Source organism: Musa acuminata, chromosome BXJ2-11 (assembly GCF_036884655.1).
Source record: "Musa acuminata AAA Group cultivar baxijiao chromosome BXJ2-11, Cavendish_Baxijiao_AAA, whole genome shotgun sequence".
Lineage (NCBI taxonomy): Eukaryota > Viridiplantae > Streptophyta > Magnoliopsida > Zingiberales > Musaceae > Musa > Musa acuminata.
Genome location: NC_088348.1, coordinates 290,618 through 312,135, shown reverse-complemented (window position 1 = coordinate 312,135; position 21,518 = coordinate 290,618). Strand labels below are relative to the sequence as shown.

The 21,518-nt window shown below is 38.7% G+C and overlaps 2 protein-coding genes across 5 annotated transcripts in view; one reads left to right on the top strand and one right to left on the bottom strand.

Moving 5' to 3' along the window:
* Positions 1-6,889, top strand: LOC103970040 (RNA-binding KH domain-containing protein PEPPER). The gene is made up of 6 exons (XM_009383671.3): positions 1-511; positions 1,637-1,895; positions 5,077-5,225; positions 5,323-5,577; positions 6,169-6,363; positions 6,453-6,889. Exons 1-6 carry the CDS (start codon positions 107-109, stop codon positions 6,642-6,644), a joined length of 1,455 nt encoding a protein of 484 aa, XP_009381946.2. The 5' UTR covers positions 1-106; the 3' UTR covers positions 6,645-6,889.
* Positions 6,890-7,602: 713 nt separating this feature from the next.
* The window catches only part of LOC135627659 (uncharacterized), a 46,764-nt gene continuing 32,848 nt past the window's right edge, over positions 7,603-21,518 (bottom strand). For all 4 annotated transcript variants that reach the window (XM_065133800.1, XM_065133801.1, XM_065133802.1 and 1 more), the window contains 11 exons: positions 16,394-16,468; positions 14,845-14,895; positions 14,631-14,777; positions 14,415-14,545; positions 13,412-13,499; positions 13,167-13,226; positions 12,845-13,094; positions 9,904-10,055; positions 9,732-9,802; positions 8,093-8,249; positions 7,603-8,006 (listed from right to left, as the gene is read on the bottom strand). In XM_065133800.1, the coding sequence (XP_064989872.1) occupies positions 7,836-8,006; positions 8,093-8,249; positions 9,732-9,802; positions 9,904-10,055; positions 12,845-13,094; positions 13,167-13,226; positions 13,412-13,499; positions 14,415-14,545; positions 14,631-14,777; positions 14,845-14,895; positions 16,394-16,468 (1,353 nt within the window). In that variant the 3' untranslated portion in view covers positions 7,603-7,835. The remainder of the gene's footprint in view (positions 8,007-8,092; positions 8,250-9,731; positions 9,803-9,903; positions 10,056-12,844; positions 13,095-13,166; positions 13,227-13,411; positions 13,500-14,414; positions 14,546-14,630; positions 14,778-14,844; positions 14,896-16,393; positions 16,469-21,518) is intronic.

Below are 21,518 nucleotides of genomic sequence, written 5' to 3'. Positions count from 1 at the left end.
TGGACACGGTTGGCCTCTCTTGCGCAGAGATCGAACAACGCAACAACAACGTCTCTACCCGCCGCTTGAAGAACCCTTACTCCGCCGATCCCTCTTACTTCCAACTATGGCGGCGGTGCCTGACTACACCGCCGTAAACGAAACCCCAGCCGCAGCCGATGCCGAGCCCATGGCCGAGGCCCCTTCCTCACCCACTGCCGAGGTCGAGACCGAGCAGAACGACGCCGACGCCGACGTCGGCGCCGAGGAGGCAGCGGAAGCCGCCGCTGAGGAGGAGGCAGCGCGAGACGAGGCTCCTCCTGAGGCGGGCGCTTCGGTCCAAGGGGGCGGCGGTCTGGAGGTCAAGAAGTGGCCGGGGTGGCCAGGCGACAACGTGTTCCGCCTCATCGTGCCCTTGCTGAAGGTGGGGAGCATCATTGGCCGCAAGGGGGAGCTTATCAAAAAGCTCTGTGAGGAGACCAAGGCTCGCGTTCGGATTCTTGAAGGGCCTATCGGCGTGAATGATCGCATTGTTAGTTCTTGTTCCCCCTTTCAATTTAGGGTTTCTTTGGGCGATGTTTTCTTTCTTTTGATCTATGGTTTTGTTATTCTAGAGTCTTTTAACTCCTTAGATTTTTCCAAGAACCTCAAGTTAGTTTTGATGGTTCTAGGCGTGAATGATCGCATGGTTTTTTCTCGGATTGATCGGGAGATTTACAAGCCGATCGTTGGAGGTACGAACCTCAAGTTAGTTTTGATGGTTCAGTGTCTTGCAACCAGTTAAGATAGATGCTCCTGATTATTTGCTTACGATGCAGGGGTAAACAAGATGCAGAATCATGCTTCTTGCTTCTTGACTTGAACTATTTTACGTGGCCATAATATTAGTATGTAGTCCTTGGTGGCCTGGAGGTAGACATACATGGAGGTCAAGAACTTCCAAGTCTGGCTCCTCTGTCCTCTACATACATAATGTATTTGCGTGTACATCATTGGTATTATAGTTGCATTTCTGTACAAAATATAATTATTAACATCAAACCTATCCTGAGAAATAGCTTAAATTTGAGCTATTATTATAAGATTGCTAACAAAATGCAAGATTCAATGTCATCACATTGTTAGTGGATTGATCATATGAGGCAGGGCTTTGTATAGAACAAGGAGTTTAAATTGGTACACTGGGCAGTATAGGCATATTACAACTATTTGCCTTAGACCTAGACAGCTCTTCTAAAGAAAGAGACTTCATATATTGATGTTTATCTATCAGTACGTTGTTGAGAAATCATGGAGCTCCTTCCATTTTCATTAGAAATGATACATCTTAATACCTATAGGATGTTGTTCTTAAATCTGATACCTTTTTGTATCAAGTATTTCCTCTGCCTGAAAAATGTTCATTTCTCACAAACTCCATGGAGCACTGCAGAAGTAGTTTGAGTGTTGTGAAAGCCAAATCTCTTCAAATAATGGAGAACAGCAGCTGTGAATTTTGATAAAGTTTTGGACTTCATTTTAGTTTAAAAATGTTTATTGTTTAATATCTATGTTTTTTTCTAGGATTATATACTTGTATTGGTTATTTGGTCATTATTTTTCATGTTGCCATTGATTGCTGGAAAGTAAGTGGCATGCTTTTATTTCTCATGTTCAGGTTCTGATATCTGGAAAAGAAGAACCAGAAGCTGAGATATCTCCTGCTATGGATGCTGTGGTGAGAATATTCAAACGTGTTAATGGTATTTCAGATATCGCAGCTGATGGCACAAATTTGGGATCTGCTGCACCTGGTACATGTTCAGTTCGGTTGTTGGTGGCTGCATCACAAGCTGTGAATTTGATTGGAAAGAAAGGTGAAGCGATCAGGACAATTCAGGAGAGTAGCAATGCCACTGTACGGGTGCTAACAGGAAGTATGTGCTTTTATGAATCATCTTTGGTTCCAATATTTTACTTAATGTGTCATCTAGGAGTTTTTGCCACATAGAATACATGATAAATTTGCCACTCAAGTCTTTCATCTCTTTGGAAGAATAAGATGTGTCATGTCACATTAATGTACTTGAATGACATCACACTTTTAGGCATGTGGTGGAAATCTGGTATTAGGGAAATGTTCAAAATGTCACAATCCATCTGGACTAGACCTTAATGACTGATCAATCGAAATAATATTATATGGAATTTTGACCTGAAGCTTTAGTAGCTCCACGTCTCTAATCCTAAGGTCAAACTTCCATCTCATACTTTTGTCTTATCTCTTTTTCCTACATTTTCTTCTTGCCTTGACTTCCACAAGGTCAACATCACTTACCAGCAATTAAGTCACTGTAACGGGCCCCATCTCTTTTTAAGTTCGGCTAATTATTTGTAATTGCCCTTAGCGAACCATTAACTTATCATGAAGGATGCCATGGCATGGCTTTAAAAGTTTGAACTGTTATGACATCTTAGGCTAGTGTTTTTGAGATAAATGGCATATATCATACGTAACCATAACCTTTATTCTACTCCTATTTTATTAGGATATTGAAGTTTAATAGTTGTATTCGTATGATGATCTTATCGTCAGCTCTAAATCTGACTTGTGATCATTTTTTGTAGTTAAAAATGTTATATCAAATATCAAGATTTAATAATGTTGTGGTCAGATCTAGTTGTCCTATTTGCTGAGTTCTAGGATCTGACTAGGGACTTCATTTGCAAACTATGCGTTGGTGTTGTTAAAGGTGCTAGGCTTTAAGGTTCCATAACAGTCGAGGCGCTAGGTGCTCACTAATGAAACGAGGTGCTTGCCAATATTAAAATTATAAAACATATAATTAAGGAGAAAGATAATACATAAGTTTCATATATTCATATTAAAAGAATATCATCACTATAACATTGAATTACATTCATTTAAATAATTGATAAAGTAGTGATAACAATGGCAATGACAAATTCAATCTTTTAAACAATACAACAGCTATTATTAACAATAATTAATATTGCCATGAAGTTTGGGTGGAGGCCTAATGGGCACTGTTGAAGAGAGAAAGAAGCTGAGGTTGTTGAGAAATAGGGGGGGTTGTCAGAGAAAGAAGCAAAGAGATGAGGAGTGAAGAGGAGGAGAAAGAGGAAAGGGGTGGTTTTTCTTTTTTTCCTTTTTATTTTTGTTCCTGTCAGGGAGGCTTAGAAAGGGGCAGAGAAGGAGAAAAAGCAAGAACAATAGAAAAAAGAGAGAAGAGGGGAGTGGGGGGGTTGGGTGGGATGATGGAGCATGACAATGGGAGGGAAGGGGGCTATCGGGAAAGCCCAGTTGGGGTTGGCGGAGGTGGAGTAAAGATGGAGTGTGACAACGGGAGGGAGGGGAGGGGGGGGCTATGGGAGGAGGCTTGTTTGAGGGTGGTTGCGGAGGAGGAGAAATAGGTAGCATAACAGCAGGAGGGAAGTAGAGGGGAGGGGGGTGGGGTGGGTAATTAGGGAGGCTTGGTGGAGAGAGAGGTGCACCAAAGAGAGAGAGAGAGAGCATCGAAAGAGGGGAGGCATACTGTTGGAAGAGGAGAGATGAATCATCGACCACCTTTGCACATGCAGGGAGGGAAAGGATCACTGATCTAGGGTTCCAGAGTTGTGTGGGGGGGGGAAAGCGCACCGTGAGAGGTGGGGGCATGGGTGTGGGGGTTATTGGACGGAACCCGAATAAGAAATTTGGGTTCAGATTAGACTAATATGGTTCATTTTGGGTTCGGATCTGACTGATCTAGTTTAGGGGCTCGTCTGAGCAGCCAACGCTTGGGCTCAGGCGTGCACCTGAACCCTGCCAAGTTGAAGATGCCTACCCAAACCCAAATCGAGGCACTCGGGCCTCGTCTTGCCTCGCTTCGGCGCCTAGGTTTGTGCAAAGTGCCTATTGGTCATACTTGCCATTTTTCCTCCAGGATTGATATCAACGAAAGGGGTTATATAGAGGGAAGGGTTGATATCCAGTAGGACTTCTTTAATGCTTATGGAGAGAGATGAAATTATTATGTATCTGGTTATCTTTTTTTATAAATGTTCTTTCCTTGGAGGGTGAGTTTTCTGTGGGGCCATATGTCATGTTGTGCTAAAACCCAAGTTATGACAGAGAAACCGCTGGGTGACAGGGTGACGTGGGAAGAAGATGCCTCCTTTAATGGTGAAGTTGGTCCCCATCAACTATGATTGAAGGATATATCAGATCCAATCTACTGTATTATTCTCTCTGCTATCCTTGTAATAGTAGGATAATAACCTGTTTGTTTTTATTTTTCTTTGTCAGGGTAGAACTGCATAATTACATTTGTACAAGGATACAAACATTGTGTTAATGCATACATGCTTCGTCTCTATCTATATGCATACCATAAAGATTATACAGAGGAAGCTAATGTCATTTTTTCCATGGATAAGTGCAAGTCTTTACCACATTAAGTAGTCTTATAGGTAATTTATTATTTTTTACTTTATTGTTCGTAGAATTACAAAAGAGAGCTACTTATGTTCATGCAGATATTTGAAATTATATAACTAACAAGTGCAAATAGTAAATGCATCTTTTGTTAACACAACATTTTTAGCTGAAGTTGAACATGCAATAACATAACATGTAACTTGCATACTTGTCTAGAACTCGAGCTGATTAATAAAACACATTAAGTCCCATGTTCAGTTGTCAGCTTCTCTTTATATTTAGCTTAGATTGCGACACTAACATTCCTTTTTTTTTTTTCTTATGATTTGTTTGTTAGAGGCATGCTATAATAATTTTATGTAGGTTGTGCCCCAATTTTAACTGATTATGCTCTTTCACCCATTTAGCAAGCTATTAAGTAGCTTCTAGTTCATGAATGACTTAAACATATGCATTTTAACTGATTATGCTCTTTCACCCATTTAGCAAACTATTAAGTAGCTTCTGGTTCATGGATGACTTATGCGTATGCATTAAGCTTGCAACTTTACATGTAGCGACCTTTTTTCATTCATCTTTGGCATTTTGGATTTCGTGCATCGACCAGATCACATTTTTTTTCCCATTAGAGTGCAATGTTCTTAAACCACATGGCAGCTAACTCTTCTGTTTCCTAGGTGAGTTGCCACTCTATGCTGCTCCAGATGAAAGAACTGTAGAAATACAGGGTGAACCAATTAAAGTCCTCAAAGCCCTTGAAGCAGTTATTCAACATCTCCGGAAGTTTTTGGTAGATCACAGTGTACTTCCTTTGTTTGAGAAGAGTGTAAGACTTTTCTTTAAATGCTTGAATCCAACTTAAGTTACATTGTGGGCTATGCCAAGTAGATTTTGGTAATATCAAATTCCCTTTGTTCTTTCAGTATAATGCACCTGTTATGCAAGATCGATCAGTAGATGCATGGGGTGAGAACACACGGTCCTTGAGCCACACTGTGCAACAATCTTCAATATGCAATGATTATGGGCTTCCTCTGAAGCACGACTCTTATTTTTATGACCACGAACCTCAATTAGATTCACAAATACCACGTAGTGGACTCGCATTATATGGACAGGATCCTGCTGTCCCTGGTTTACGTTCTTCAGCACTAGGGCGCTCTGGCAGTGCTTTAGAGGTACTTGATCCTGCACAGGTTCTTTGCAATCTATACGAGGTTTTAAAATTATTTCCATGTTCTTGCATGCTTTGTAAACGATTTCTTTTTTTTATATTCATGATCCTTGATAGTTGTAAAACATGACCAAGGATATACCAAGCATGCCTCATGTTTTTTAAATAAATCTTTGAGAACACATGGTGTTTGCACCTTAATTTTCTGTAGGCATTGTAGATAAGTTGTAAGTATCCTAGGCTAAATAACTTGTTGATTTAAAGGCTCTGTTGAGATATATTAACTGTAAACCTTTTGTCTTATAAGGAGTAACCTATTGATTTCATAGCTAATAGTGCTGAGATCATCGAAGCTTGTGGATTGTCAAATTTCCTTTTCTCTTATGCTACTTGTAGCTAAAATTTCCTTTAAAGAAGCTATCCTACTGGGTTATATGATTTTTTTTTTTTTAGTCTTCCTTTTTACTCATGCAAAAAAAAATTTGTGCTATAGAGCTGTAGAAGTTATCTGATTGGAGCCATTTTGTATTTGTTATATACGCAACTATGGTACTGCCTAGAGCTGATTCATTGGGTGAGCTGCTTTGTGGTTCAGGTCACACACAAAATGCAGATTCCACTTATGCATGCAGAGGATATTATTGGGCTTGGAGGGGGCAATATAGCATACATTCGGCGCAGTAGCGGAGCATTTATTACTGTTCAGGAGACGAGAGGTTTGCCTGATGAGATAACTGTTGAAGTTAAAGGCACGACCTCACAGGTTCATCTTGCTCAACAGCTCATTCAGGTAGCTTGGGTGACAAATCCCATCCCCTTTTTCTAGCAAGACAGCTACTAACCACCAACCTTAATCTACTTTGCTTTTCTTGGTCACAGGAATTTATTGCGGGGCGCAGAGAACCTCTGTCGAGCAGCTACGAGGGGCTTGATACAGGCTTGAGGTCAAGTTACTCGCAGTTGGCCAGCCCAGCTTATCGGTCCTCATCTCATGCATCGCAATCCTACGGTAGTGGATATCGTTCCTCCGGACTGGGAGGGGGAGGGGGATATGGCGGGTATAGGCTCTAAGAAGAGGCACTCAACTCCATGGTTGATATCCTGCTTTTGGAGAAGCAGAGCGGGATGCCAACCACACCTGCACAAAGACTCTTTTATGTTACTTGGGAAGTCAGATTAAGGAGCGAATTTGTTGGAGCTTCTGATTCTTAACCGATTAAAGTAATATCCTCCCTGCTAGTCTGTGTTAAGGCTGTCGGATAACGATACTGTTTTGGCAACATTAATTTCAGCGAAGAACTGCTAATTATGTGGTACCATTCTGCTATTAGTAATTTTACTTCTGACATTCCATCCTTTTTATCCATCCACTTAGCTTCGACGGTGTGGGATGGCGTTAAAGAGCGACGTCGACATTGATGAGGACTGTGGGATCAAAATGCCGAATGATGGATGTCAGGCAATTGTTGCTGGCAAACAGTGAGTCGTCGTCGGATCGTGCCAACCAAATATGCCACTAGAAGCCGACAATATTGAATCCATCGGTGTGAATAGTTTTGCCTGTAGAAATCAGAGCATGAAGTTTTATTAAGAAAACAAAAGTAATTGACGTCACTCAAGGTACAAGATGGTGCTACTGAATTGAGAGGCTTATTTCCAGAGAATAAATATATGAGATGCTCGGTCGGTCGAAGAGTGAGAAAGGAAGGAGCGACTGAATCGAGAGGCTTTTGAAACTACTTGCATAACTGTTAAGAGGAACGACTGATACAATTAATCTCCACGTACAGCATAGTATCCCCATCAGAGCGCAGCATTCTTGATCACATTTGCCTAGTCCACAACCACACGGTTGACTCAAGAATCTGATCCACCTGATTCACGTTAAAACAAACAGTGTATTGCATCCTCAAATCAGATAAATAAATTCCAAATCACAAAAATGGGTTCTTCACCTTCCAATTTGGTCAAATTTGTCGTGCATGTGTCGGTGCTACATATAGCTTTGTGAAGCAAAGGCAAACTCATGTCAAACATCCAAACATGTATCACTCACTATAACGATTAGCACTGGCCCGCTTATACCAGTAAGCTCAATACAACAAATACAAGAGTAATCCATACAGTAAGCTCAATACAACAAATACAAGAGTACATACCACAATATTATATAGCCTTCTTATACATAAGTACATATAGTACAGTTTGGCATGGTACAAAAATTGCAGCTTCATTTAAATCAATCGAGTTGTTTCATAAACATTATGATAGATTTTGTCTTTGTTGCCTTGTATATTCCCACAGCGCTATGGCACCACTGACGTGAACATTGAGTGATCTGATAACCCCCAGTTGAGGTATCTCAACACAACCATCTAAGACATGGATAATGTCAACAGGAATACCTTCCTTCTCTCTGCCCAAGACCAGAACCTGCAAACAAGTGAAGCAAGGTGTTTTTCGCATTCATTCTTTGGCTAAATTACAGTGGGATTATTTGCAGCATATTTAATACATACTGTTTTGGTCGGAAAGGAATACTGATCTAGACGTTTGCTATTTGCTGTCTGCTCGAGACCCAATATGGAAAAGCCCTCTTGCCTTTTGTTCTCCAAGAAAACTTTTATACTGCAAACTGGAACCTCAATAATTGGCACCCATTTCCCAGCTGTCACACTAAAATAGAAGGTTTGCCAAGGCATTATAATCTAAATGAAATGCACTATTTCATGAATGCCTGAAACATCTAAATCGTGAGGAATTAGCAGAAAACATGACTTGAAGTTTCCATCATAGAGTTAGGTAAAGGTTTCATCTTATGGCTGTACAGAAAGATTTTGAAACTTTTGGTGGTTTTAGGTCAAGTTAAGCATTTATTAATTTTCTCCATACTAAAAAGACGAGAAAATTTGAGTAAAACTAAGAAAGGAAAAGGAAAATTATCATCCACCGTCAGTCTTGTTCTCTTTCTTATGGGTTTGGACTCAACTATAAATCAGACATCAAACAGCTGTTTTCATCCATTTTCAGTTCATCTAAAAATAAAGCATAAATAAGCACCAAATATTGTTATACAAATTTCCCCTAAAAAAGACATTTTTAATGGAGCAGACAAAATAATGGTCGATTTGTTAAATTTCCAAATTCCAAATGCACATATGTTCTTCAAAACAAGGAAAAAATTAATTCGACATTAAACAATATCAGTCATAATAACCATTAAGCCAATTCTAATTATGAATTTAAATTGAGTTAAAAACTTAAAATTAATACGAGGACTGAAGATTGGTCCTACCGAGTTCCTAAACCTAAAATACTTGTAAATCCTACTCTTAAAAACTGTAACTTGTGGGTAGCAGAATGTCTTCTAAAATGAACAAAGGAATGTTTCTCCTTGTTATTTAACATATGAAAGAGAAAAACAAGCAAGACAGGCAAGACAGTCACAATGAGAAATCACACCGTTTGTTCCATCAATCGAGTATTGAAATTTCATCATAATGTTCTAGATAAACATGGTCTCACATCTCAAAGAAGGCAATAATAGCTGTAGCAAGCACAACATTCGTGACATCTAGAATAACGAGTTATCATTGTTGAACTTTGTTATGCTGAAACGAAGCCTAAAACTTTAAATATCCAGTTCCAATGCTGTCAGTTGAAAATATTTTTCTGAATGGAAAGCATAGCATAAAGTATCAAACCTGAAAATGAGGTTTAAACATAACAAGGCCCAAGTTTAGTAGTCTGATCTATTGAAACACCACAGAAGACAATGGATTTCTATAAGTGGCTAATAGCCCCATTGTTAATCAACATGTTTAAGTAGATGCAACTGTTGAGCAACCTTTTCAAGTATTCTTTGACTTCTGAAGACAACAGATTGAGGAATCATGAAAAGTCACTAAGCTGATTCATTCATCCTAATATCAGAAGTGAATACGATGATCCCATGCTTAGCTACATTTTAATAGACAAACTTCTATCCTAAATCCTAAATCTGTGTAGAAGATTAGGGCATATCATCCTGGAATTTCTGCAAAAGATAACTGACAAATAGTGCTGGATCTCAATATAGTTCCAGAGCTTGACAGCCTTCTACAATCTACACAACTTTTGACTTGTGCAACTACTGTTGAAATAGAAAAGGAAACCAACCTGATAAGCTGGAACTGTTTGTCCTGCAAAATGCTAGCATCAGCAATGGCCAAACCAGCTGCTTTGAAAACCTAGAGTACATCATAGTCATTGAGGATTCGTTTAAGAGAGTACACTACGTGTAGTAAACAAATTCATAAGGAATTACTTTTTGTCTATTTTTCTGGTTTACCTCACAAGTTCTTGCTAATCCAGCAAGATTAGGTATACGGTCAATCAATGACGCTACAAGAATAAATTGTTGTTGCTTTTGCCTTATTGTGTCCAAAGCTCGATTCCTTGCTTGCAACACTGAGCCAAAAAGCTGGTCTTCCTTTTCAAGATCTGAATTACACAACATTGAGAGTCAAATATGAGCACATATTCAAGTTGAACAAATGTGCTATCTTGGTCAATACTGATTCCACACTTGGACGTACACATGTACAAATACGAAAAAAAAAAAGAACATTCAATATATGAAGTGACTGAATAATTAGGTTTACTTTAAAATGGCAGCATTGCAGAGGTCTATTATGTCTAATCAGCTGGACAAGTTTACCACCACTAACTTGGTAATACAACATTTATAAGTGGCATCTTTAGGATGACCTCCGCTTCCAAAAATCTCAATCAAATAGTGAGAAAAGTTCAGGATATCCTCCACTTACAAAAAGTCAACCAAACCCAACCCAGTTTGTAGATCACAGTTTCCTGATATGACCGATCAGAGAAATAGAACATGTCAAAACTGATTAGATGAAGCACAAAATTTATGAAATTTTAATTGCTTTGAACTCAACCAAACATGCCAGCAAGTCAAATTTCTAACTAAAATCCAACCTCCATAATTTGAAGTGTCAGGTTGGGCCACATCAAATGGTTCAATTCAGCTTTGGAAAAATAAGACAATTTCTCAGCAACTTCTGACCCATAAAACCTCACCTAATACAGCAGATCCCGAGCTGTTGTCTTCATGAACACAACAGCTTGGCATTGTCATTTGTCATTAGGTTTTTCATAATATCCTCATATAATACTGACCAGCAATACAAACAAACTAATCCAACAAGATAATTACTAGTATCAGAAAAAGGCTGACCTCAGAGGAAGCATGGATTTTAAGCCTAAACTGGCCACATGGAAATTGAAGAATTCTCATGTCCCCTGAACCATCATCGGACTGAAGTCCTCGCCGATGCAAGGACTCGAAGAAGCATTCTCAATGAAGGCACTTCCTCATTGAGGTCTTCTCGACGTAGCTTCCTTGGCGAAGCCTAGCGAACCCTCCTCAGCTTTCACAGAAACTGATTTCTATTTGATTCCTTGGCATAGCTTCTATCTTTTGAATAGGTTTATGAATGGCTGTAACTTAATTCAATTTAGAGTATAACTTGGTCAATTTTAACCAAATTAACTGAAACTTCCATGAAATTATTTGTTCATGGTGCTAAGATGATTTATACAACGTTTATAATTTTTGGAGGATTTTATGAAATTTAATTATCAAATTTTAATTTTTTTTGGATAAATATTGTAATCCAGTGTAATTGAATTACTTCAACCAAATCAATCTAAACTTCCACGAAACTATCTAGCCATGATGTTAATATGATTAGTACTATTTTTATTATTTCTAGAGAATTTTATGAAATTTATTTATCAAAATTAAAAAAAATTTGTATAGGTAATGTCATCAAGTGTAATTAGGTCAACCTTAACCAAAGCAAGTCAAACTTCAATGAAACTTCCTAATCATGATGCTAATATAATTATTACTATTTTTCTATTTTTTGAAGATTTTATGAAATTTAATTATCAAAATTAAAAACTTTTTGGATAGATTCTGTGATAGAGCATAACTTAGTTCAATTTAGAGTTTGACAACATCAACTTCCACTAAACTAACCCAAACTTTAACAGAACTAGAACATGATTTTAAGATGATTAATACCATTTTTATTTTTTAAAATTTATAATAATTAATTATCAAAATTTAAAATTTTTTGAGCTATGAGTGTTACACAGTTCAATCTCGAGTTTAACTTGGTCACTGAATCAATCCAAACTTCCATAAAGCCACTAGGACATGGTTCTAGGATGATTAATACTTATTTTTTTCTTTTTTGAGGATTTTATGATAATTAACTCTCAAAATTGAAGTTTTTTAAATATGTAGTTCAATTTGAGTGTAATGTAGTCAATTCAAACTTTCCCTAAACCGCTTGGTCATGATTCTAAGATAATTAATAACACTTATTATTTTTGTAAAATTTTACAATAATTACCAAAATTGAGGGTTATGTTAGGCAATGTTTGCGATTTCGAATCGTGCTGCCCGTACGGAGCGGTACGTACTGGTCCGCTTGTGAACCAGTACGCGGACCGCCCATTACCACCTGCTACCAGGCGGTATCAACCTGGCTACGACAAGGCTGAGCGAGAAGCATCAAAGAAGGAAGAAAGAGAGGGCACTCGAAGAAGAGAGAGAATCGAGAGAACCTCGTTGCAAACTTGTTTCCACGCACTTTCTCAATCCCGATCCGACGCCGCCCTCCCTTGACGATCCCGATCCAGGAGGTAACAACAAGGAGAGTCGTAAAGTGGAGGATTTGGAGGCGCGGGAATCAAGGGAGGTGGCGGCTAGAGCAACAGAAGAGGCAGTCTCCATCATTGCCTCATTTGCGACTTTGTGGCCTTCTTCGCTGCGTTCTTCGCCGAAGGCTAGAGACATCTGCGGCCTACGACGTCTTTGCTGCCTTCTTCGTCGAATGCCGTAGACAAGGCAACAAGGTAGCAACTTATCCAAGTCACACATTCAACTATTTTAATTTTAGCTCAATTTCCATATTTCATTTCTGAAAACTGTGATTCATAATTGAATATATATCTTGTTACAAAACATAGTTAGACTAGCTAGTAAAGCTTTGAATTTTAGGTTTGCATTTTCATTGTTCATTATTTCATAATTTATGGTTTTGTTTAGCACTTATTTCTAGGACAAGACAACCCTAACAATCAGTTGCACTATGACTAGTCAAAACTTCAAAAGGCCAGCGGAAGTTAGTGGAATAAGTAATTTGATCATATCAATCTAATTAAGGGAAAAAAGCCATCATCATGCAGCAACTCACCAGAGATTAGTTTTGGAAACTCAACATCACTTGTAGTAATTACATTACTAGCATCAATGGGTGACCTCGCTTCTTTGGGCAGTGTAATTTTCTTCTGAAAATCCAAATTGATGTCCTTCAGAGTAGCATGGGGTTCCTCAGCATTGCCATCAGGTCTTTTTGCCATGCCCTTACCATTATTTGTCAAGCTCTCATTCTTAATGATCATGGAATCCTTTGCGATGGAGTACCTTAGATCCTCCCTCACACCCTGTATTTAGGGTTTAGAGCTCAAAGTCTCAACTACATTATAAAACAAGAGATAAATGTTGGTAGTGCTTACATTTAAAAAGTCCATGACTTGTTCCATCAGTGAAACAGGCACGCATTCAAATTCAGATCCCTACATCAAAAGCCCAAGACTTCAAGTCTTCCAAAAGAATGCAGCTTCTCCAAAGAAAATAATTTTTTAAATAATAAAAGTTGTGACATATGACATATGTAGCTAACTGCAGAAACTAGAGATGACAAATGCAAGGTTTTATAAGAGAAAAAAGGGAACTGTCTAGGTAGTTTAATATATTTAACCTCTTTCTGAACATCAAAAACACCCGTAGGAGTTGCAGATGACCTAGGATCAAAACCATTAAACAAGCCTTCCATTGATGCCCTTAGCCTGAAAGAAAGATACAACAAATCATGAATGAAAAATTAACAGAAATGACCATACGCCCATGAACAAATATGTTAAAAGAAAAATGAGCTTCACAATGTTGTTATAATTGGTCTCCCCATGTACTACAATAGCTACTTGCAATTCAAGTAAGGTAAAATCTAAACATAGAAACAAAAACATTGACAACACTGGTATCTTAACACTCCAAATTTGAAAAATCAACAACTAAATAAAGTTTTACAAGAGATATTAAGTTGCCAAATATATTAGCAATCTCAACGTTGAAATACCATTCTGAACACCTCGTCAAATAGGTCATGCCACAATCTTACTTTGGATTGGAAGATAATGACTACTGTTGTTATTCACCAAGGAGGTGAAACCAAGTGCATGGTTTCTACCTAATAGAGAAGAAAGAATGTTGAGAGGACAACATAGTGGGTTACACAAATTATAAAACTTGGCACCCATCGCTGCACTACCACCTGCTGTCTTGGAAGTATCTCCAGGGTTGAGTAAACAGGTGGCATCAAAATAGACAAAAAATTAGGAACTCCAATGCCTCAAGTTTAGTGACCCAAGAATCTAGCAACTCTGTTGAGATGAACTTGGCCAAGTTGTCAAAAGGAAGGTGTGTTTAGCAATGACAGAGATAATCTGGTTGAGAATATTTGCTATGGTTGCAACAGTAGCATGGTTCCAGCTGATGAGAGAGAGAGATTCTATGGATTTGAACAAACTTAGATGTTCAATTCATACGGATAGAAGTATCATTACTATGGTTGCAATAGTAGCATGGTTCCAGCTGATGAGAGAGAGAGATTCTATGGATTTGAACAAACTTAGATGTTCAATTCATACGGGAGCGTAAGAGGACACAACAAACTTAAATTAGGCAAAAACGTGAAAGGTTACCTAGAACAGTCGATATTTTCTGCTAAATATGATTTCAATTCCTCAAAGCACTTCTTCTCCAAGGATGCAACGTCTGAACCATTAATAATCATAGTAGGCCACAGTTTGCAGAGTACATGGAAAACTAGTAGCTGAAAAAGCAGATGAAGACCCATGAAGATTAACACAATTAAAAACCATAATACTTGAATGTTTGGTAAAAGAACACAATTGCACCTGAGTAAAACCACGTAAACTGTGATGATGAGATGTTAATAATGGAATTATTGGAGGAAGTAATTCATTTAAATGTTTTCTTTGAACAGCCAACTCGCTTTCATGAAGAATCACATTAGCTGCTATGAATACATATGAAGAAAGTGCCTGCATGGAAAAGGCACTCTTAGTAATAGTAAGACAGAATTTTACATCATGTAGTGATAACATTTACCTGTGACCGCATATTATAATTGCGAAAAATAGGAACTAATTGCTCTGCAACCTGCAAGAATTATTGAAAGGACACAAGTTCCTAAAGGTCAATCATTTTTTATTTTATATGATAAAAAAATATATCACATATTTTTCCCCTCAAGCGTATACATTCTGGAACTTACCAACCATGTGGATGGAAAAAGAGCACATCAGAAAGAGAAAATAATTTTTTTTTTTGAATAATAAGAGAAAACCAGATATCTTTGGCAATTAATAGCTGTAAGCATCCTATTTAGAAATAAAAGTTGATATAAACAATTAAAATGATAACTTCAAATTTTAAGAGTTTCACTAAATATCAAAGAAGAAATTTGTTTTATGTGCATTGCTTAGATAAAAGACTCAATTAAGACCGAGAAGGAAGGAAGCAATGTACTAGTCTGTAATTGGAAACTGTCTAACAATAATAGAACTATGTTGCACCATCTTAATAGAGGAGTCCCAAATTTCTACCTAAAACCTGCATTTCTCTTTTGCGCAAACATGTTATGACTGTCGAGATAATTAGACATAAAAATACAGCGGAAGTGCTTGTAGATCACAAGCAAAACAGCTGATACTTTAAGTCATATGAACACAGTTCTAGTCTATAGTTCATCAGAAGGCATTTAAGAATATTTGACCAAGGGTTTTATAAGAAAAAGAAGAAGAAAACAAAGAAGAATCACAGACATGATATATGGCAGGTCACATAGATGATATATGGTTAAATGAGGCCAGGATACCTACTGGATGAGTCTTGTTGGAAAGAAAGGCTAATATAGTAGTAACCACAGTTATTTGGAACAAAGAAAAACATCAAGAGAAGATGTACGGGTTATCTTACTACAAACAAGAGTATCCAATCATCAAATTCCATCAAAGCAACTTACTACTACAGTTTGAAACACAGAATTAATCAACCAAATAGAAGAGAAGGCAGAAAAAGTGTAGAAAAATTAAAAAGAAAGATAGTCACACCAAGGCAAAGATATTTTCACTCAATCAGAAAATTATATAAAATGTTTGTTGTGATAGCCAAAACTCCATGAATAAACTTAAACGAACTGCCAACCTATTGAATTTGTAGAAATAAAATCTTCTTGAAAGAGGAGACAAAACAACAATAAAGAAAACTGCAAATGAACCAAAAGGTCACAGTTGTAGAATAAGATACATCAAGTACCAACTTGTATAACATACATAAAGAGGTCAAAGATTTTAATGACAGCACTTAAGAATAATGAAACTGAAAACTGTGTCATACCATCATAAAATATTACAAAAGCATTGTACTTCAGTTGTGTTGATCACGTGCCAGTCTATCAATATTATACAGCCATAATCCACATGTCCCAAAACAAAAATGACCTAAAATTTATTATATACAGAAAAATAAACAAAATAATTTAAAACTTACTATACGCATAGCAGAGTAGAGTTTCCAATACATATGTTTTTTCTTAATATGATAATCATAATTTTCACTTCGAAGGCATTAGTTGAAACACATGCAAGATTCATACCAGAGATGGAAATTTTAAATAAATTTGTGTTGCAAAAGTTTCCAAATACTGTCTCACGGCAGGTAGGTTGTTTCTCTGCAAGAAAAAAAGGCATTGTTAGGCGATGATTAAGAGAATTATTGTTCTTATTGAGAAGAAATGAGTAGAAACATGCATTCACATAGCTTCACATTCTCTAGCTACCAGTACATGAGATAGGGTCCATAATCAAATAGAAGTCAGCATTAACAATTTAAAACATATACATGAATTGGTCAACCCATCCAAACCATGTGATTAGAACAGGCCTATGTCAGAAATTATAGACTTGGAAGGTTGAACCATCTGCAGTCCAATGCGTTCATTTGGTTCAAGAACTACCCATGACTACACTCTTCTCCACCTATGCTCTTATCTTCTCTCATCATGACAACCATCAGCACAAAACACACTGAATCTCTTGTGAAAATCAGCACCTCAATAAAGAATTTGAGTGTTGAGAGCAAGGCCATAGGGTTTGAACCCATCTTCACTGCTTATCGTTTGCAACAGAAAGAAATAATAAACACTTCAGTCCAACCCACTTTTCATCATGGCCCGTTTTGCTCATCTCTATCATTTGTCTTATCCAAAATGCAAATCAACAATCATCCTCATCACCACCTATTATGCCCTTACCGACAAGAAGCAATGACATTTTGAGCATTTAAATTGAGCTCAAATGTGTGACAACTGAAACAAGGAAACTCAAGTTGGATCAGCTTTTGGGCAGGACCATAAAATTTTCATTACATGCCTTGTCAACATCGTCATGAATCATTAGATCCAATCAATTACTTAGAACAGGATAACTATAATCAGCTGGAGGATGTAATGAGAGAAATAAGCAGCGGAAAGAGAGAAGCAAGGATGTCAATGGAGTTCGCATGATGACCACTTTCACCCAATACAAAATTCATGAAAATACATAAATTTCATTCTTGGAATGCAAATCATCCATTCCAAGCTGCCTTTCAAAGATTTGCATAGCACATAGCATCTAAGCTGGTACCTTTGTTATAATCATTGCTCATCAGTGATTTCAATAGGCGCTCGGGCGAGGCGAGGCAACACCCAAGCACCTCGCTTCATTTCCAGTCGATGCGCTTCAAAGAGGCGCCGCTTGGGTGCTCGCCTGAGCTCAGGCATCAGGCGCTTCGGGCGAGCGCCCGAGTTAAACCAGGCGACCGAACCAACGTTTTAGGTCTGGTTCGGTTAGTTGGTTCACTTGAAACAACTAAAGCACCCTGCTCGCGACATCCCAACCCTAACCCTGCTCACCGCTCTCGCTGCCACTGCTCACTGCTGCAGATATCGCAGCTCCCGCTGTCGTTGCTTGCTGCTACCGTTGCCACTGTCGTCGCTCCCGCTGTCGGTGCCACTGTCGTCGCTTGCTGCTCCCGCTTCCGTTGCTCGTTGCTACCACTGTCGTTGCCACTGTCGCTACTCCCGCTGTCATTGCTCACTGCTACCGCTACTCTCAATCAGTAGCCTTGGTCTTCCTCTTGCACTCTTCTCACTTCGATAGTATATTGTTAACAATATATTAACAATTTACTGCTAACTGTATACTAGTAACAGTATTTTTATGTATTAGATTAATAATATATTATTTTAATTTTAATACTGTTAATTTGTATTTATATAAAATTATTATTATTTTTTTTTTGGATTTTGAGACTGATATCGTGATTTTGCAAGATTTTCCTAATTTAATATCATATTTTTATTTAAAATAATTATATTTATTAATTATATTATATATTTTTATATTTTAGCTCATCGGTTCGCTCAGGCGAGCACCTAGCGCTTAACTCTTGTCATCAAAATCCATGTCTACCATTGATCGCACTTCATTGCTTGATTGTGACATGGAACAATCTCTAGAACCAAGGTGGGAAAGTCTGATATTAATTAAAGTTCAGAATAAAAAACTACTCGGATATCTTTTTGAAGGAATTATAGATATCTAAAATAGATATCAAGGTATTGAATTGTCATCTGATATTGGCTTCAACAATTTATCAAATCAGTATTGCCTATTGCACAAAAATAATAATAGAAAATTAATACTAATTGGTGACAACCCATGTGGTCCAAAATCAATCCTTGGTTGGACCAATAAATATTAATTGATATATATATATATATATATATATATATATATAATGTAGCAAGGATTACAATACCGAATGATACCACACATACCGGGCGGTACCGTTAATCCAACCCCGTATTGGACGATTCATCGAACGTCGTAGATGAGGAGAATACCGCGTTCTTCTCCTCGTCTAATGGGACGAGAAGAAAAGGAGGTGACATCGCCGAGGAAGCATACGCCTCCTTTTTTATCTTTTATATTTTTTTAGATTTATATATATATATATATGTGTGTGTGTGTGTGTGTGTGTGTGTACCGAGCAAGACACTCGTACCGTATCATGCAAAGCTCCATACGCCAGTACGATACAAAATTACGAACCTTGTCATTTAGTACAGATAAAAGCAAGGTTAGCCAAATTGGGTATTAGACCTGACTCAAAGATTCATCGAGCCAATACATACTGATTTGTAGCGGTGTCCCAACACACGGTACACTGGTAAGTACCGATGTTTCAGAGAGAAAAAAAATTGAGGAAGAAGAAGGGATGGTGGAGGGAGGAAAAAAGAGGGAAGAAGAGGAAGCGGTGGAGGGAGGAAGAGGAAGAGCAAGAGGAGAAAGACTTATCAGAGACATGGAGGTGTGTACTAAGGTCACAATCATACCTCGGTCCAACAGCCGCCTGCATGAGAAGCATCGATCGCACCATTGGAGGCAACGCTCGCGAGCCCTACGAAGGTGGAGGGGGTGCTCGCGAACCCTGCAGAGGAGGAGGCGATGCTCACAAGCTGTGACACTCACGTGAGAAGTGGGAATTAGGGTTTCCCACGTCTCTTATGTGACGGACCAAACCAAGGTGGGTCTGCATATCGATCAATGCTCGAACCCGTACGTGCCACCAATTTAGTACAGGTCTGTGCGAAACAATGATCCCTGGATAAAAGTACATAAAACTTAAGGTTCAAATTGGGTAATAAACAGATTCGATCGATTAGATTAGATTGGCTTTTATTTGGGCCAAGGAGTCAAACTTGTGATCAAAATCCAAGTCAAATCTTTAGATTGTATAGAGTGAAATTGACTTATCGATAAACCTTTTGACATATACCAATGAACAACACAATCCTAGCCATAGTAGTCCTAACAAAAATTTGACCCAAGATTAAGTTACAAAATATATAAAGGGTCTTAAGTACAATTTATAATTGAAGAGAAATTAAAGCTACGCTTATCATGTTTCTTTATCACTTACAGAACCTTCGTTAGATGGTACCTAATATGATTCCATGAATATCTAGGTAATGCACATGTCATTAATCATATGACATGATATAAAGATAATATGACAATCATGAAAGTTAATGTGCATAACATGAATACAAGAATGCACAATAATTCATAAGAAATAATATGAAAAACTCATAACACTTGTTTAGCTTGTGAAGAGAGATGTAGTGATGAATAATGATAGACAATGACACCCTAAATTTATCAAGAAAAGGTTAAAAAGCCTAATTCTGAAAAAGTATAAAAAAATAACACCAACTTTTAATGCAGGAAGAGGATATCACCATTTTATTGTCATTACCAGTGATTTAAAAAGCGCTAGGCGCCAAAAGGCGCCAAGGTCCAAAAACGCCCGAGGCGCTAGGCGCTCGCCCAGGCGCTCGCCCGAGCGAAGCGAGGCGCTAAAATATAAAAATATAAAATATAATTAATAAATATAATTATTTAAAATTTTAAATAAAAATATAAAAATATATAATATAATTAATAAATATAATCACATTAACAGTATAAATCTGCTGACGGAGAAACGAGAAAGCAGCGGCGAGCAACGACAGCAGCGACGGCGAGCGGCGGCAGCGGCAGCAGCAGCAGCGGCGAGCGGCAGCAGCGGCGAGCGGCGACAGCGGCAGCGGGAAAGAGAAAGGGAGCGGAAGGCGCGAGCAGCGGGAGGCCTCGAGGGAGGCGCGAGCAGCGGGAGGGCTCGCGGGAGGCGAGAGGGCTCGCGGGAGGCGCGAGCAGCGGGAGGGCTCGAGGGAGGCGCGAGCAGCGGGAGGGCTCGCAGGAGACGCGAGCAGCGAGAGGGCTCGCAGGAGGCGCGAGCAGCGAGAGGGCTCGCGGGAGGCACGAGCAGCGGGAAGGCTCGCGGGAGGCGCGAGCAGCAACAGCGGCGAGCAGCGGCAGCGGGAGCAGCGACAGCGGTGATCGCGAGCGACGAGATCGCGATCGGGATCGGCAGCGGCAGCAGGTTAGGGTTGGGGTTATATCGGTTTAGTTGGTTCGATTGAACCAACTAACAACCGAACCAGGACCGAACCAGACCTAAAATTCTGGTTCGGTTTACCCAGGCGCTCGCCCGAAGCGCCCAGCGCCTGGGCTCGGGCGAGCGCCTAGGCGGCGCCTGATTGAAGCGCGCCGCCTGGGACATTAGCGAGGCGCTCGGGCCTCGCCTCGCCTCGCCCGAGCGCCTTTTGCAATCACTGGTCATTACTTATATTTAATGCTTTAAAGAAAAAACATCAAACATCAAACCAATAATGAAATATCCAATTGGCTCATCAGCAAAGATCAAAATTCAGGAACATCATGAATTTAATGAAATAAATCAACATTCTTTCGACTTTTGACTCAAAAAAGAAATAAAAGCATTCAAGAGAAACAAGAACTACTAAAGAAGATCCCACAAAGTATATTTCCACTTATCTCACATATATTTATTTGTTTTACATCAACATTAGACACCTTAAAAGAATGTTAGTAGATGATGAACACAAAACTCAATTTCACTCAATTAGTCTATACCGACTACTGTTTATCAATCTGGGCAGTAATCATGATGAAGACTGCCTTTTAGTGTGTTCTTTTATATAACCTACAGACTGCAGCTTAGAGTTAAATAACAGGATGCGAGTCACAAGTGTCCGTGACACACACCACTTTCCCACTGTGCTGCTGATCTGCCCAACTCCCGTTGCCAGACCATATTCCTCCTCCTCCTTT

Coding starts and splice junctions, on each gene's coding strand:
- LOC103970040 (XM_009383671.3), top strand. CDS start 107: ATGGCGGCGGTGCCTGACTACACCGCCGTAAACGAAACCCCAGCCGCA. Junction 512..1,636: donor TCGGCGTGAATGATCGCATT/GTTAGTTCTTGT, acceptor TCTCATGTTCAG/GTTCTGATATCTGGAAAAGA. Junction 6,364..6,452: donor TTGCTCAACAGCTCATTCAG/GTAGCTTGGGTG, acceptor TCTTGGTCACAG/GAATTTATTGCGGGGCGCAG.